At 39.1% G+C, this 17,497-nt stretch overlaps 1 protein-coding gene across 4 annotated transcripts in view; it reads left to right on the top strand.

Moving 5' to 3' along the window:
- Positions 1–800: 800 nt before the first annotated feature.
- Positions 801–17,497, top strand: part of KIF14 (kinesin family member 14) — a 36,802-nt gene continuing 20,105 nt past the window's right edge. For 2 of the 4 annotated variants that reach the window (XR_008451113.1, XM_054073665.1), the window contains exons 1-19: positions 801–885; positions 3,311–4,520; positions 4,881–5,135; positions 5,954–6,004; positions 6,570–6,660; positions 8,770–8,868; positions 10,163–10,215; positions 10,535–10,565; positions 10,919–11,026; positions 12,132–12,248; positions 12,871–12,989; positions 13,277–13,449; positions 13,802–13,949; positions 14,054–14,117; positions 14,330–14,514; positions 15,002–15,104; positions 15,320–15,480; positions 16,290–16,437; positions 17,161–17,313. Coding sequence is in view for 3 of the 4 variants with exons in the window: in XM_054073665.1 (XP_053929640.1) it covers positions 3,400–4,520; positions 4,881–5,135; positions 5,954–6,004; positions 6,570–6,660; positions 8,770–8,868; positions 10,163–10,215; positions 10,535–10,565; positions 10,919–11,026; positions 12,132–12,248; positions 12,871–12,989; positions 13,277–13,449; positions 13,802–13,949; positions 14,054–14,117; positions 14,330–14,514; positions 15,002–15,104; positions 15,320–15,480; positions 16,290–16,437; positions 17,161–17,313 (3,180 nt within the window). In the remaining variant the exon portion in view is untranslated. Of the gene's footprint in view, positions 886–2,267; positions 2,389–3,310; positions 4,521–4,880; positions 5,136–5,953; positions 6,005–6,569; positions 6,661–8,769; positions 8,869–10,162; positions 10,216–10,534; positions 10,566–10,918; positions 11,027–12,131; positions 12,249–12,870; positions 12,990–13,276; positions 13,450–13,801; positions 13,950–14,053; positions 14,118–14,329; positions 14,515–15,001; positions 15,105–15,319; positions 15,481–16,289; positions 16,438–17,160; positions 17,314–17,497 lie in introns of those variants that run through there. The other 2 variants (XM_054073666.1, XM_054073667.1) reach the window with 2 other exon arrangements.

Raw genomic sequence — 17,497 nt, forward strand, 5'->3', positions numbered from 1 at the left:
AATAAGATAAACCACACAAATAAGAAATTGTGTTCGTAGTTAAATGAAACAGTATAGTTAACGTATAACTGACCATACTTACTCCTCACTTAGGCATAACTTGCTCTGCTCTGACACCAGAGGTGGTGGAGGAAATGGGACTCAAACCATGTTGAGATAGTGTTTTATGACTGCCGTCTAAAATCTGAGGTAGGGCACGATCAAATCTTCCGTCTTCAGTTTTCCTTTAGCCTGAGGCTTGGAACACCAGTGTCATCGGACCTTCAGTGCTGCCTCATCCCTCTTTGGCAGACAGTCGTCCCGGGTAGTCAGACGTCAGCGCCATGCGCTGCGTGTCTGCTCTGTGGCCGCAGGACAGCACCAGCCCAGACTGACTGCGGTAGCAAAACGGATTGTAAAGGCTTAGGAGCTGATTATTTTTTCCCTTCACTAGAAACAAAGGAGTCGGTCTCGCCTGCTGCGGGACAGGAACATATGTACATAAAGCAAACTCCTGCTGTGAATCCGGATAACTGAAATACGATGTTTATTATTATCTCTACTATTCTCTACGCACAGTTTAACGATCCGATAAGGGGAAAACCTGAAGTTTCCAGCTTGGCCCCGTTCCCTCCGCCGCCTCCCTCCGCGGGCGCTCCGAGCTCTCGCCACAGCCCGGCCGCCCGCCGGTACCGAGCCGCTGTCCCTGAGCGAGACCCCGCTCGCTCCCCCCGTCGGAACCTCCCTGCAGCGGCGCCTCAGCGCCCCGCCCGCCCGGTTCTTTCCGCGGGGCGGGCGCTCCCGGCGGGCAGCGGGCGGCGCTCGGGCAGCCGCCAATCCGCGCCCGGCGGCACGTTCGAACCGGCGGGGCGCGCGCAGGGGCCGCCGCGGAAACAGCGCTGCCGGGTGAGGGGCCGCGGCACGGACCGGGAACCTGGGGCTGCTGCTGGGGGGGCGGCTGGGTGCTGGGTGCTGGGGGCGGCTGCTGCTGCTGGGTCTGGTCTTTGCTTTGGGGCGAAGGAGCCTTTCACAGTGGCCTGAGCCGGGGGCCCCGCGGGGATCATGGAGTGCAGCCCGCGGCCCCGCATAGGGCAGTCCCCGCGCTCACCCTGTGCCGGGGCCTTGTCCCGGTGCTCCTCCCACGCTGCCGGGCTGCTTCCCGGCTCCAGCCACCCTCGGGGGGCAAAACCTGCAAAGGCTCTGCAAAGGGATCTAAACAGGCTGGACCGCTGGGCCGAGGCAATGGCATGAGGTTCAACAAGGCCAAATGCCGGGTCCTGCACTTGGGGCACAACAACTCTATGCAGTGCTACAGACTGGGGGAAGAGTGGCTGGAGAGCTGCCTGGAGGAAAAGGACCTGGGGGTGTTGGTTGACAGTGACTGAACATGAGCCAGCAGTGTGCCCAGGTGGCCAAGAAGGCCAATGGCATCTTGGCTTGTATCAGAAACGGCATGACCAGCAGGTCCAGGGAGGTGATTCTGCCTCTGTACTCAGCACTGGTGAGACCACACCTCGAATACTGTATTGAGTTCTGGGCCCCTCACCACAAGAAGGATGTTGAGGCTCTGGGGTGTGTCCAGAGACGAGCAAGGAAGCTGGTGAGGGGCTGGAGAACAAGTCTTATGAGGAGCGGCTGAGAGAGCTGTGGTTGATTAATCTGGAGAAGAGGAGGCTGAGGGGAGACCTTATTGCTCTCTACAACTACCTGAAAGGAGGTTGTGGAGGGGAGGGAGCTGGGCTCTTCTCCCAAGTGACAGAGGACAGGACAAGGGGGAATGGCCTAAAGCTCCACCAGGGGAGGTTCAGGCTGGACATCAGAAAAAAAATTCTTCACAAAAAGAGTCATCGGGCACTGGCAGAGGCTGCCCAGGGAGGGGGTTGAGTCACCTTCCCTGGAGATGTTTAAGGAACTGGTGGATGAAGTGCTCATGGAAATGGTTTAGTGGTTGATAGGAATGGTTGGACTCGATGATCCAGTGGGTCCTTTCCAACCTGGTGATTCTATGATTCTATGTCCAGCAGCCCTGGCTCCTTCCTGCCATTTTTCAGTGGCAGCTTCTAACAGGGAGGTTTTCCCCAGCAAAGGCAGGAGGGAGGGAAGGCAGCTTCCGCTCCGGTTATTGGAAGCTGAAAGGGAAAGGTGGACTTTGCAGAAAACACTGAAGCAATTCATAGCTTACAAACACATTTTTTTTACAGAATGTGTTTTACAGCTCGGGTAACATTGGCAGTTTCCTGTGTCAAACTGGATTGAGAAATAGATTCGCTCTGCTTCGAAATTCTTGAAGCTTTCCTGCCAGCTTTTGAGCTGTGGAAGCCTTGTGCGCTCAGGACATGCACCAGGGCAGGAGCGGCGTCGATTCTGAGAGCACTCCAAAAGCTATAACTTAAAAGTGCAGAATTAAAAGTAACTCCTGTTGCAGCAATGTTTTTTGGTTGCTTTTACATCCCTTGCTCTCCCCTTGCTTTCCTTTCTCCCCCCAAACTGTCTGCTGCTCTTGTTAAAGGTAAATGCAATCTTTGCAGGCTCTGAGGAGGGTGATTCCTTGTTGACTTTTAATAGCAAAATAATTGCAGCTGGTGAGTCTATAGTGGGATGGGGTGTCAGAGCTGTAACAATCCCATAATGACAATGTATGTCCAACAGTGAAACCGTGCTTTTCTATGCAATTTGGTATATACACCTTTCTAAATATTTAACTGTGGAAAGGGTGTGGAACAGATTTTACAGCTTTCCTTCTGTCCCCTAGGCTAGGTGTCTTTTTGTTTTGCTGGGCATGTATGTACTATAGTGAACTAAAAGGCCCGAATTTTTGTAACAGCCACCTTTACTGTCATATTCTGACAATGAGTTTTATATTGTATATAAAAATCCTGAAAAAAATATGCTGTGTTCACAGATTTCCCACTCAAACGTAATAATTTTGTGGTTCTGTTGGAGTCTTATGCTTCACAAACAGTTGTGAGTGAATGGAGGCGCAATCTTGAATTCTCTTTCTTTGGCGATTGTGATAGTTTAGGAAGAAATGTCTGCGGTGATCTTTGCTAAATAGATTGTTCTTTGTACCAACTGGTGCTGCTTCATGATGTTTGATTTACTTTCTGAAACAAATCGTAGAGCTCAATAAGTGGAATCAAATATTGGTGGAAGTAGGTGGAAGTAGTCATTCAAATATAAAATGACTTTTTTTAAAGTACTGGAGGTGAAACAGGATACTACTTGTTATTAATGTTCTTGGAACATGTATTTACTGCATCTGTAGAGATACACTGAAACCTAACTCACACTGGGCATGAGCTTCATAAAAATTTTTGCTTTGTTTCCGCAGATTTCTGGAGAAGAAGTAACTACAAATAATATTTTAGGAAAGGTATTGTACTCTATAAAAACCCTAATGTTACATTGCTGGAAGACAAAATGCCTATTTACACGGTTCCTGCAAGAAGCGTCTCTGGGGCACAACATGCTACTGCTTTACAAAAGACTTCTTCACAGAATACCTTTACCAGCAGCAAAGCATCTGGGCAGCGACAGGAATCACAGGTGTCAGGAGAAGAGGCGGATAGTCTGCTTTCATGTTGTCAGAATAAATCTGAGGAAATAAATAGGACCTACGTGATTTCAGCCTGTAAAAAAGCGGGTGATGCATCAACTCCACTGAAACCTGAAGGCAGATTAACACTCCAGAGGAGAACTAGAGCAAGCAACAAATCAGTGTCCAGTGGCGAAGTATTGCCTACAAACACAACACAGAGCATGGAAAATACACAAACGGAGAAAAGGCTTACTCTGCAGAGGCGTGTGAGGACTGGCTCCACAGAAAGGAGTAAAATTAATCAGAATACTGTGCCTGGAATTGAAAATGACGACTCTGCCACACAAAGAAATTACAGGATTGCACTTCCTCCAAGTACTAATAGTAATGATACCCGTGATGTTAAACCAAAGTTTAAGTTAGTGGAGGGTCAGTCAAGCACACAGTTGCAGTGTAAGCAGAACAGCAAGAATTCTTCCTGCTTTGTTGATGGTTTGCGTGAAAATGATACCTGCGTGCATTTAAAACATAGGACAGGCACTGCTGGCACCAAATTTGAAAGTGAAGTTCCTAAGTCAGAACAATTAGTTGCCTCAAAAGATATGAATAGGGTATCAGGAGAACAAATGAATGAAAATGTCAATATAAATAAGATAGCCGGAAAGCAAAGATTACAGCACTTGATTATAAAACATAACAGTCTGGAAAGGCCAAGTACGCCAGTAAAAGGCTCAGCAGAAGGATTTAATCATAAATTTCTTACACCAAAGAACAGCACTTCTCGGGATCAACCATCTCTATCTGCTTCAAATAAGCGAACGCCTCATCTTCAGGTTTTAGCCAAAAAGAAAACTAGTGTCTCCAGCTCTGCTGTGACTGGAAGCTCAAAACCAAAAGAGAACACAGAAACTTTAGCTGAGAGCAAAAGCACTGAGAAAGACTGTTTTAAAGTGGAAAACAGCAAAGTGATCGTAGCTGTGCGTGTACGTCCTTTCAGTAACAGGTTTGTATTCTGGGTTTATTTCTGGTGCCAACAGTAGCTTCTGTAGTGTATGTTTATTCCTGTTTTGTATTTTTTGAACTGTTTCATCATTGACCCCGTAAGAATATAATACGTACTTTGAAATTAGCCATCGTTTCATGCAACATCAAGATAAAGATTTTGTCAAGAGGTTGATTTCACTTTTAAGGAGTTTCGGGTTGTTTTTTTACATGTTCTTTAGCTGAAGTATTTTGAGCCTGAATACCTGTGTGTTCATCAAACATTAATAATGATTACCAAACTCTTTATTTTCCATGAGGCATTGATTGAAATGACTAAAACTTCTAAATATTTTTTATTCCCTCCTCCCCTTCCATTCAGAGAGAAAAATGATAACTTGCTCCCTGTGATCTCCATGAGTGGTTCAGAGACGACTGTGCGAAATCCAGCCACAAAACAAGTTTACAGCTTCAGTTATGACTTCTCTTTCTGGTCTTTTGACAAGTGTCATCCTACTTTTGCAAGCCAAGCAATGATTTATAAAACTTTGGCAGTGCCACTCCTAGAAAGAGCTTTTGAGGGATTTAACGCTTGTCTTTTTGCCTATGGACAGACTGGTTCTGGAAAATCATACACGTAAGTTCCTAATAATAATTGTTAAAATTCTGTAGGAGCCAATTGTTATGAAACGCAGCGTTGTGAAAGGAGATTGTAGGGAATAGATTTTACAGTTACTCAATTGTGTTAAAACATTTTTGTGTATTTTAGGACAAAAATAAAACAATATTTATCATAATTGAGGCAAAGTTAGCTGTAAAACATTTTTATGTATTTGACATTGACCTCTTTCTACTTCTAGTGAAGAAAATAGAAGCTTTTTCCGAAGACTATAGTGAAGAAAACCCCTTACTAATGCTGAGAGCTTCTCAAACTCTCCCAATGGTGGTGTTAGATACCGTTTATCTTGTGCATGAACTGACATGTTCTGAAGTATATTATGTTTTGTAGATAAGACCTTTACAGGATAATAATTCTAATTATGGTCCTGACTGTTTCAGACCTTTAAATGAATAATTCCAGGTGTTGCATTGCTTTTTGAAATCTAATCTTTACACAAAATAGTCCTAGACAAATAACATTTTGAGGCTTTATAGCCAACTTTATATACCTTGTGTATATTTTTCAATAGAATGCCTAGCAAACAGTTTTGTTTCCAAGCATGCATTTATTAAAATCACTTCTATGACCTTTATAATTCCTATGAGGTGCTATAGACTTTTATCTATGTAGTTGAGGACTAGAGGTGTTTCTATTCAATTTATAATAGATACAGAACTTAGACAGCGGTAGGATCTTCCTTTTTAAATAGGAACTCGGTTTTTGCTTACGATGTTTATTTACCTTGGCCTAAAAGAAAGATACGCTCAGTATTGCGACTGTTACTCTATTTGTAGATTTGTTGTTTGCTGGACTTGTTGGTTTGTTTTTTTTCTCTCCACCTTCAGGTAAGAAACTGCTTACTTTTCCCCTTTTGTATTTTAAGCGAGGCTCAAATTAATATCAGTAATAGCTGTGTCCAGGTCCAGCGTACACATTTCTGCTGACAACTGTGTTGTGCAGCTCTCCGGGTCTCTAGGCTGTAGCTGAGTTAGTGGCGTTCTGCAGCGGCAGAACTGGACACGAGAAAACTGCCCGCGGTGAAGAGGGACTTACATTAGTGCACTGGCAGGGGGTAGAGAATTTAACATGCGTGCATGTTAGGATATTAAGTCTGTAGGTTTACCATTTATAGCACAACTTACTCTTCAGTTACTATGGAGTTTTCATTTTATTTGGGTTTTCAGCCCATTTCTCAATGACTTCTGGACATCATCTTGTCCAGCTCTCTGCTCAAATGAGCACTAATGTAGATCAGCTTTATTTCTGTTGCTTAGTACTTATAACTATATAATTTCTGTAGCTTCTATAACTTAGAAGCGTGTGCCTTTTGGACTTTAGAGCTATACAATTAATATGAAACTTGCTGTAGAGGGTTACAAAATTGACCTAGCAGTTTCTTTGTATCTACAGGATGATGGGATTTGATGAAGACAGAGGAATAATTCCAAGACTTTGTGAAGATCTTTTCACACGAATAGCACAAATGGACAAGAAACAGGCGGTATGTTAATGCTATTGAGCTTACGCTGAATTATCAGACAACTGATGCGATTGGGTATTTTAATACCCGCTTCCTTCTTTCCTTTCATTACTTGGTGCTGATCGGTTTATTGATGTCTGTACTCTTTTGCTGTTTCAAATCTTATTTCTGCTAGTAGCTCTGATAAACAGGGTTCCCTGAAGAGTCAAAATCAACATTGTTTTGCTTCCTTAAGGACAGTAACGTAAAGAAGAAATATAGGCATGACATTTTTGGTGTGTCACTAGACTAGGAAGCCTGTCTCTGTGTAGTGTGTCTTGCAAGACAAAATTTATGTAAGGAAAGGTAAATAGAAATCCTAGTGTTTTTCACACTTCAATGGAGGCATATAAAATAGAACTCAAAAAATGAATTTGTCTTTAAATATTGACACATATCGAAGCCAAAAATGCTTCAGTAGTTCTACATTTCTAGTATTTCGGCTCAGTGTTCTTTTTGAAATAAAAAAAAAAAATCTACTATCTCCACCTGGATTTTTTTTAAGACTTTAAAACTTTTTTTATAAAAAATGTTTTGTTTCCATCTCCGGTTTGAAACTAGGCCTTCATTCATACATAAATCTATGTAAAGGAGTAGTCTGTGAGGGGGTGGGACTGTATCACAATGTATTTTGATTTGAATTCCCGTTCTACACGTACTGTATATGGATTTAAAACCAACTAAGTGGTAATCCTCTCCAGAGTGTTTTAATGAAGGTTTGCAATTCCGTTTCTGCCCCAGTGAATTTGTGTAGTAATGGTAACCGTAACTGGAGACACAATTAACTTAGACTCTTAAAAAAATATTTTTAAACTACTGCTTTAATATCTTAATAAGAAAAGACCCAAACTGAGAGTGCAGGTAGGCAGGGGGTTGGTTTGTGTGCATCCTCTATTTATATATATTTTTCTGTCTGACTGTTGTTAAAGCTTTCTAAGACTGAATTTGTCGTACTGAATCACTTCTGAGGATCCGGCTTGCCTACAGTACAGCACCTGAGATTTGAATTGTGCACCTAAAGCTTTCTACAGCAATAAAAGAAATTATAATTTGTGGCTAGAAACTCTGAATTTCTTGTAAAATTGTGAAAAGGATTAAAAAATGTATGTTTATGCTCTTTCTTGGATAAGGAATATTTGATGCAAAACATGCTGGTGACAAAGGCTGGGTTTTGTATCTTTTTCTCTGTATGCTTGTCCGCGCCTGTTAGAACTAAATGCAGATCAGTGGACCTTAACGTTCAACTACGTGTGTGCATACAAACTTTTCAGTTTTAACTATGCCAATTTTCTTTATTGCTTTAATGCCTGATTTCTTGACTTTGAATCCTGATACCAGTGAACAGATAATATTCTGATCCTATAGTAGATTTGATAGACACTGAGAAATCCAAGGTCTCTTGTTACTGAGTTTTACTAGAGAGGGAGTAACTTCTAAAAAATGCAGATTTGCTAGATATGTTTGGTTATTCTTTTGCTTATGCATTGTGAAAAAGTGATTCTCGTGCTGCAAATTGTCTTGGATCTTGTATTTCTCCCTTCAGTGTCTCTTAAAGAAAATTCCATTTTATTTATGGAAAAAGAAAAGAAAAGAAAAGAAAAAAGACCTGAATGCCTTCAGAGGAAGGAGATTCTTTTTCATGAAAGCTTGTTTGTTTAAAAAAAAAATTGCTGTAGGTAGAACCAAGGTTTATTTTTCATTGGATCATTCTTTTCCATGTTGGGATATTGACAACATCAGTCCATGCCTTCCTTGTTACATGTATCATGCCATGGAAGTCCAGTCCCAAAGGGAATGGTAGTAGTGCAGGTATTACACAAACAAAACTATGTTTTTAGGTACTAAAAACCCAACTCTGAAAACTTCTTTTTTAAGCTTGATAGCTATCATCAGGGAATGGCTGTGGATGGAATTCCAGTAAATTGTGTTCTTCGCAATGGCTTAGGATATAAATTCTCTTGGAAAGTTCAGTACAAGTGCTTGTAACATTGAACAGCAGGATCTGGCAAACTAGGTTGATTTTTGAAACAAAGGATGGTGAAATTGTTTTGTGGCTGGTTTATTAATAACTCTTATTATTAATTTTATTAGGTTTTGTATCATCTTGAAATGAGCTTTTTTGAAGTATACAATGAGAAAATTCACGATTTGCTTGTTTTTAAAGCTGAAAGCGAACAGAAGAAACAACCAGTAAGTTGCTCACTGAAACAAGTATACGCATAGTCTCAAAGCGGCAGCGTCTGTTCTGTAAACAAAAATGCACAAATAAGTCATCATTGTTTTGTTATCTAAGTACCACAGATTGCTGTGAATAACGAGACTCAAGGAAAAAATAACCTCACTATATGAGTTCAAGCAAGAAAATGCTAAGCGATGACAAAAATCTTGCTGAAATAGAAATAAAATGATTGAGCAGACTCTTTCAAAACTGTTGTTAATATATCTCTCTTTCTGCAAAATGATGATGATCTTCCCAGCCTCTGTAACAAGTCTCTTAGACTATTACTTATCTAAATGTCCAGATAATTATTGAGTCTTTTATGTGACATAGTTTGAGTTATTATCTTGTGATTTAGATGGAGTTCTAAAAAGGATGACTAAGTCAGAAGGCTTCCAATTGTGTTTAGGGAGTGGGGGGGAAGTATTTGCCTAACTGTATTTTGATCCATTAGTCTCCTCAGTTCTTAGCGCTACTGAAACATCCATTCATTTTCTGAAAATATCTGTAATTTTTCTCTGCTGGGATGTCTGTTTGCCGTGGACTCTGTATCTCACTGCAGTCCATAGTATATTCATTAAAAAATGTTTATATTTGCAAAGGGGGAATTTTTCTGTCAGGAAGTGCCTTTTTTCTTTTGGCTGTTTCCCAAGAAGGTGGAGGATGAAGGGGGGAAAAAAATAAGCAGTGGCCTGATGAACTAGTTAAGGTTCATTAGTTGAACTAGTTTAGCTAGTTTTTAATGCTTATGTGCTAGAACATACAGAACAATAAAGAAATTTGTGTTAAGTAGAGGTTGTAGGGAAGGAATTTATCATGTTTGATAAAGTTGCAAACTTGGAGCTTACATGGTCTGGTTATACAGAAGTACAGACTATACTCTTCTTTATAGTAGGGGTGCTTTCATCTGAGTTTTGTCAATGCTTCTAAACTAAGCTATTTAACTTGGACATAGAATAGATTCCTGTTGCAGAAAAGATCTTGTTTATGTGTTACGTAAATATCTTATATAAGACACAGGTTCTTGCAGTTAGTTCTATGACCAATGCCCTGGTGCAGTCTGCTGTGATTTCTTGGGTAGCTGGAAAAATTCAGTTGTAGGTATTTTCCTAAAAATATTGATCTAATGATTCATGCTATTTTTTTTGAAGATAAATGTTATATTAGGGATGTAGATAGACTTTCTCTTAGTTTTAAGATATTCCTAGGTTCTAGGTCTAACTAATGCACTCTTAATAATCTCTCTTTTAAAATAATTCTTCCCAGCTTCGTGTAAGAGAACATCCAGTGTTAGGACCATACGTGGAAGGCCTGACTGTGTAAGTCTCAACTGTTCTTGGTTTTATAGATGTATCATGTAATCCTGAAAGAGTGTGCTAATTGTTGTCTTGAGGCTCTGTGAAAGCTTGTTGGCTCACCAGGAAATTAAGCAAGTTCTTAGTATCACATAGTTTATGTAAATTCATTGACATAATTCCTTTAGTGTAGTAAGTGTGTGGAAGTCTCCAGACAACTGGAGCTTTCATGGTATATTTGTATTTTGTCTGTAACTGAGAAGGTGTTTCAGAACTGAAGCAGCAGGGAAAAGTGTAGAAAGAAAACAGTCTGAAACTGAACTTTTCTTTTTCCCCACCTTAGGAATGTTGTTACTTCTCATTCTGATATCCAGGTAAGAGCTATTTGGTTACTAAAAGGGAATACAAGTATTTCTACTTGCTCCTTTCTTCACTACTGAAAACTAAAGTCCACGAGTGGGAAGAAAGTGCTTTACAGACTACCCAGTAGTCTATGATATTTCAGCTGATTTTGTAAAAAGGATAATGAAGATGAGTCCTATACAATGGAGTTAATTAGATGCATACAGGGAAGTGTTACTCCCTTCATACGGTCATCTCTTAAATTTTAATTCCTCCCTTACAGAGTCATCGTTTGTGTTAATAACTTAATTTGTGAACTTTTTAATCTTCAGTTAACTACTCAAAGTAGGTTTTGGTTTCATATCCTGACTTTTGTCTCTTACAGAGTTGGCTTGAGCTAGGAAATAAACAGAGAGCAACAGCTGCTACAGTAATGAATGACAAGAGCTCTAGATCTCATTCCGTCTTCACCCTTGTCATGACACAAACCAAGGTATTGCTGGGAGTTTTATGTCAGTTCAAATCATGTGGTTTTGTTTTGTGTGCTGCCTAGAAAATTGTTGTGAGAATATACTTGAAGGTGAGTAAATCACAGGGGATTTTAACATGGCTTTCTACAGAGCAAAACTTGTTTTCTTTTACATGCTTTGAGTAGATTCTGGTGTCTCTGTGGTACATATATTTATAGAAGCACTATAAATATGTCTAGACTGGGAGATCTAGGAGCAGTTCCAAGCTTCTGAGTTTTGAGATGTAGCTGTAAACCAAATTGAGACCAGACCCAATTTCACACTGCTGCTAACACATTTTGGCTTCTAAGAAGGTTATGCTATGCGAGATGGATAACTGTGCTGAGTTCCTGCAGGTGATGCGCTGGGACAATAGTAGGAGATGAAACTTCTGCTCAATTTCAACACAGTTCACTTAATAAATGTTTCCCTGTTTTGGAATGACCCTCTCTCCTGTGTGCCTCTGGGATATAGAGGTTAAAACTTCTAATCTGATTTACAGATGTGCATAAGAGACCGTGACTTAGTGAGATAAATATGCAAACGTAAGTGAAACGGGTAGAGCTCCTCAGAAGTGTACAGACTGGCAATTTTCTCCATTCACAAATAACTTGTTGGTTTTTTTTTGTTGTTGTTGTTGTTCTTGGCTTGTTCTGGTGTAACTTTTTGGCCCAATTTCCTAATCTTCTGCTTCCTTCTTCCCCTCACCGTTCTCACCACTAGATTATTTTCTTTATCAGAACTAGTCCTAAGACTTTTACACTGACTACTTAGATAAGTCAGTAACAGCTTACTGATTTCCATCATTATGGAAATCAATATGGATAGCTGCAATAGTCAAACTTCAGACCCAAATCCATAGTTTGCTAATCTGTTGTGTTTGTAATTTATGCTTATACAGTTACTCAACAACAAACAATTGATTCTGTGGTTAGAAGATTAAGTTCATTCATCTTCAAGGGATGTACATGAAAGTACCTGTCAAAAAGTAAATAGAAGTGTCAGTTTGAAGTGAACAGCCTGTTAAATTTGTGCTTGACCTCAGGCTTTTCATTTTGGTTCAAATGCAAACGTCTCCCTTTTTTCCAGGTAGAATTTGTGGATGAAGAACAGTGTGATCGTAGGCTTACCAGTCACATAAATCTAATTGATTTAGCTGGTAGCGAATGCTGCTCCAAAGCTCAGACCACTGGAGAAAGGCTGAAGGTAAACAAAGATTGAAAAAGGATAGACTCCAAAGAATACTCCTAAACTCCAGAGCATCCTCATCTACCAGGACTCTTGCGCAGGAACTGTAGTTACAAAAGAGTCTGTAGCCCTTATGCTTATCCGTATTGCCCAACATTTTGCTGGTGAGGGCAGATGGCCATAAGAAGCTACTCTGACAGAGCACTATGGCAAGCGGGATCTTGTGGAGGTCAGCGCTCCCTCTGCTGTGCAGGCCTGATGATCCTTTGGAAGTAAGAGGAAAACCTGTCCAACGTGGCTTTCCAAATAACGAATTGGGTATTGCGTGGAGCTGGGGCTTGCCCTTTTACTTGAGATTTAAGTAAGTAGGGTTTCTAGTAAGAGACTTGCTTTCAAGCTGTCTTCAAAAGTTTGATGGTTCTTAACACTGCTTAGTTGAAAGGTCTCTGTTCTTTCCAAATGAAGATCTTCTATGACAGTCTTGCATCTTATTGTTGTTTTTTAATCAATGGTGGCATTTAATATTGTACAGCTCTACATTGAATAAGCAACAAAAATAACAATAAATCATCAGTACAGCCAATAACATCATACAAGTAAATACAACTATATTAATTATTATTATTTTTGCTTTGTGTAGGAGGGTGTGAGTATCAATAAATCACTGTTAACCCTTGGAAAGGTTATTTCTGCACTCTCTAAACAATCTCAAAATGGAAAGAAAATTTTCATTCCTTACCGGGAATCTGTCCTTACTTGGTACGTACACGTCCAAATTTTGTTATATAGAAGTAAAGGCTTTCTCATCTTAAGGATTCCTGTTCTATAGAGGAGGCATCATTCTTTCGCTCCCTTTCTTTCAAATGGAAAGAAATTAGTCTGTTGCATTGGGTAAAGAATGAGCAGGACAGTGGTTTGTAATTTAAGTAGCTAACAATCACCCTTAAAATAAGTAGCAAGACCTTAAGTATTTTTTATTTAATCTAAGAAGTTTTTCTTTCAATGTGGGAGCTGGGGATTGACTTCTACTTTCTTGTCAAATGAAGGTTGTTAAAGGAAAGTCTTGGTGGAAATTCGCAAACTGCTATGATTGCTACAGTAAGTCCAGCTGCCAGCTGTACAGAAGAAACACTCAGCACTCTTCGCTATGCAAAGCAAGCTTGTTCCATTATCAACATTGCTAAAGTAAATGAAGACATGAATGCCAGACTCATCAAAGGTGAGGCTGATATCTGCTGTCTTTGACAGTTTTTCATCTCCATGTAGGTTTAACTTCTCTATTGTGTTGACTGACCACTTGCCGACTAGGGTAGTGCTGACTGGGGTAGTGCAGCCTAGGATATCTTCCTTTCTTTTTTCTGAGGTGTTTGGGTTTGTTTTTTGCTTTTTGTTTTTTTTTCCCAAAGTTCAGATGATATCTTAAGCTGCACTTGAGAACCTGGAATGGGAAAGGTGTTTCATTTTTAATTAAATATTTAATGAAATATTTTCTAGTATTGTACTGAAATGTCTAAACCTTACTTTGTCTTCATTTTCTTATGTTTGCTTTTTGTCTGGTTTGTCTACTGTAGAATTGAAAGCTGAAATTGAAAAACTGAAGGCGGCTCAGAAGAATGCTCTTAACACTGATCCTGAAAAATACAGACGTTATTTGCAGGAAATAACATCTCTGAGGGTAAAACTGCACCAGCAGGAGAGGGACATGGCAGAAATGCAAAGGTTGGGTGGTTCTTAACGGCTTACTTTAAAATACAAGTGGTAAAATTTATATGCTGCAATTTTTCTCCTAATATGTTGTGTTATTTTCTCCTTAATATATTAAGTGCTTGGAAAGAGAAATTTGAACAAGCAGAAAAAAGGAAATTAGAAGATATAAAAGAATTGCAGGTACGTTTTCTTTCTTCACTTCTCTTTCTATAGGAGATAATACAGAAAGTATAACATCAGCAAGCCTTAAGGAAGAATTGGAGTAGTTGTAAAATCTGGTTTCTGCAATGCTAGTCTTTTAACAGACCACTGTAATGTCTTAGAAGAATTTAATATAGATATTTGAATGTACAAAGTAAATTGCTTTTTATGCAGAGCTCTCTTTTATCTAGAAAGCAGGAATTGCATTCAAAATGGACAATCACTTACCGAACCTTGTTAATCTCAATGAAGATCCTCAGCTTTCTGAGGTCCTCTTGTATATGATCAAAGAAGGAGAAACTACAGTTGGAAGGCATACGCCAAATTCGAAACATGATATCCAGCTTTCTGGAGTGCTAATTGCTGATGACCATTGGTACGTAGAGTTCTTTTTGTACTGGAAGTGAGATCAGGAAATATTTCTTCTAATCTTGCCCTTTCTTTTGGAGTCACTCTTTCTTCTGTCAGTAACAAAATATGTTTTATAACCAGGAAAATATGATTTAGGGGTAATTTTTGTGCTGTTCAATGGTTAAGGTCACTTCCTTCTGTTCCCTCTAGAAATTAATTGACCAGAGTAGTTTAATGTCTTTGTTCATTTCATTCATGTAGCAAAATTTTCTATTTGTGCAGAAATGCTAGTGAAAGACCTGATCAAATTATGCATACAGGGATGTGTCTGGATTCTTTTCCAAAATATAGGTTGACACTCATTAATTACGTATGTTTAAATAGTGTGAAGGCAGTAAATATCCGGGAAAACAATGACACAACCCTGTCTAAAGCATGAATTTTAGTCTATTAAGGAATATAATTTGCAATTAATATGAGCTACTGATATTGCAAATGTTTCTCGTTTTCAGTATTATAAGAAATAATGTTGGCAAAGTGAGTATTATTCCACTGAGAGAAGCAAAGACATATGTAAATGGGAAATGCATTCTAGAGCCAACAGTTCTGCATCATGTAAGTAATTGATCTGTTAAGAGTAATATGTGCATGTATGGCTTTCTTAGCTTTATTAACATTTCAGCTTCAGACTGCAGGTTTTCTTAGAAGGGTCTGTAATGGTAAATATTTGTCTCTTTCTAGCCCTACCTGTTATGTTCTAAGCCCAGTACATTTACTTATAAACCTAAAAGTTATAGAGCAAACTTTTTTTTTGTTCCCTTTCCCAATAGGGTGATCGAGTGATCCTTGGGGGAGACCATTATTTCAGGTTTAATCATCCAGCAGAGGTGCAGAAAGTTAAAGGGCCATCTTGTGGGACTATGTTTTTGCATGATGGTCGAAAAGACTTTGAATTTGCAAAGAATGAACTGCTTATTGCACAGAGAAGACAGTAAGTATAGTATCTTCATGTTCTAAAAATAGATTGTTGTTAATGTGACCTTGCAGTAAGTTTAAGAAATAAGAAACTTAGGGAAAGACAGGAAATTTTTTCCAAAATAAAGGGAAGTTGGATAACAGCCAAGTCATTGTTAACTCCAGTTATAGTGGAAATGGAAGTCCTAGGCATAGCTGAAATGAATGCTTCCTCTAGGAGATGATCACCACAGTCTAGACCAGTTATCAAGGACTACTCTTAAAGAAATTCTGAGGTCCAGAGGTTCTCAAAGTAGTGTCTCTCTTGTGTTACATTTCTTTCCAAGCACACGATGAGTTTGAAATTGGCTTTTGATATTCTAGAGAGATCGAAACCCCAAGAAGCAAGTGCAAATGAGAAGAAACCAAAGTTGGTCATCTGTGATGGTGGAGAATTTGAGACAGTAAAAGGTTATTTGTACTTGAGTCATTCCTGGGAGTTATTAAACTGCAGGACTCGGCGATGTAAAATTTACTTTTCTTCATCTTAATGTGATTTAGTGAGTTTCTATTGCAGTCCTTAATTTTGTGAAAGGTGCATAATAAAAAGAATAAATTCTAAAATTCTGTAATATCTTCCGCCTTTACTGATGTCTACGTTTCCCAATGAAATCTGAACCATCTAGGTAAAGTATAAAAGTTACATTAAAAAACCAAAACATACCTTCATATTTTTTACTCATAAAATAGATGCTCCTGTCATGGTAGATGATAAGATTATAATCTCTGTGCTGCCAGTAAGAGATGAATGCCAGCATTCTAAATGTGTTATACTTCCACTTGTAGGCTTGAATCAGAAATTGAAGAGGCACGTCTCAAAGTGAAAGAAGAAATGATGCAAAGTGTCCAAATTGCAAAAGAAATGGTTCAACAAGAACTGACTTCACAAAAGGAAGCTTATGAAAGCAAAATAAAATCACTGGAAGCAGAGGTGGTGAGTTGCCATTACATCATTGGATCAAAAATATCAGTAAGATAAGACAGAAGCCGTAATATGGGGTTTCTGTTTGTTTGTGTGCTTGTTTTCTTTATGGTTTTTGTTTGGTTTGTTTTGTGTTTTGTTTTTTTTGTCTTGAATGTTAGAACAGTGTCTTGGGGAATACTAATCCTCGTTCTTTTAAAAAAAAAAAAATCATTCTTGCTAACCCAAGAAGTTATTAAGTAGGTATCCCCTTCAGAATTATTCTAGGGGTTTTGTTCATAAAATTAGACGATAACTAAAATGTTAATCCAGTGTGAATTTGATGAGGGAGTAACTTGTATGTAAAGAAAAATCCCTACAAAAAATAACTTGCTCTGAGACTTTTAAATTACTACAGTGTTTTAGTTAATGTGACTTTTTTTTCCTCCAACCTTGTATGCTTCTTTGCTGTTAGTCTTCTAAGTACTTTTACAATATATATCAGTTTTACTACTATTCTATGTAGACCTATAATAATGATGGAATATCCTATTTGCTAAATGTACTACAGAAGACTTAATGTGAGGTTTTGTGGACTGGGATATACGATTTCATTGCTGGTGCTGGGCTGAGTAGTCCACTGAGTCTGCATGTTTTAAATGTATTGAAATGAAAAAAAAATCTTATTCTTTATCGCTGAGGCAGATATTGCTGTAGATGTGGTGTAACACTGCTGCTCTGTCCTTTCCATGTTAGAGAGAAGAATCTCGTAAGAAGCACATCCAAGAGCTGGATAACCAAAAAGCTGCAAGTAAAATACAGGAGCTGGAGAAGGCAAAGCAAGATCTTGAGCTAGAACTGCACTTCAATAGGAAGCGTTTAGAAATGGAGACCTTGGCTACCAAGCAGGTAATTAAAAAAAAACCAACAACAACAACAAAACCCCAAACCAAAACTCCAGTTTTTTGGTTTGTGTGGTTTTTGGTTTTGGGTTTTTATTTTTTAAATCATTACAAGTAAAATGTGTCTGAAATTTTTTCTTCTATGTGACCTTACGCAAAGATCAGAGAAGTAACATATCATATTACAATCT

The sequence above is a fragment of the Cuculus canorus genome, chromosome 8, assembly GCF_017976375.1.
Source record: "Cuculus canorus isolate bCucCan1 chromosome 8, bCucCan1.pri, whole genome shotgun sequence".
Taxonomy (NCBI): Eukaryota; Metazoa; Chordata; class Aves; order Cuculiformes; family Cuculidae; genus Cuculus; species Cuculus canorus.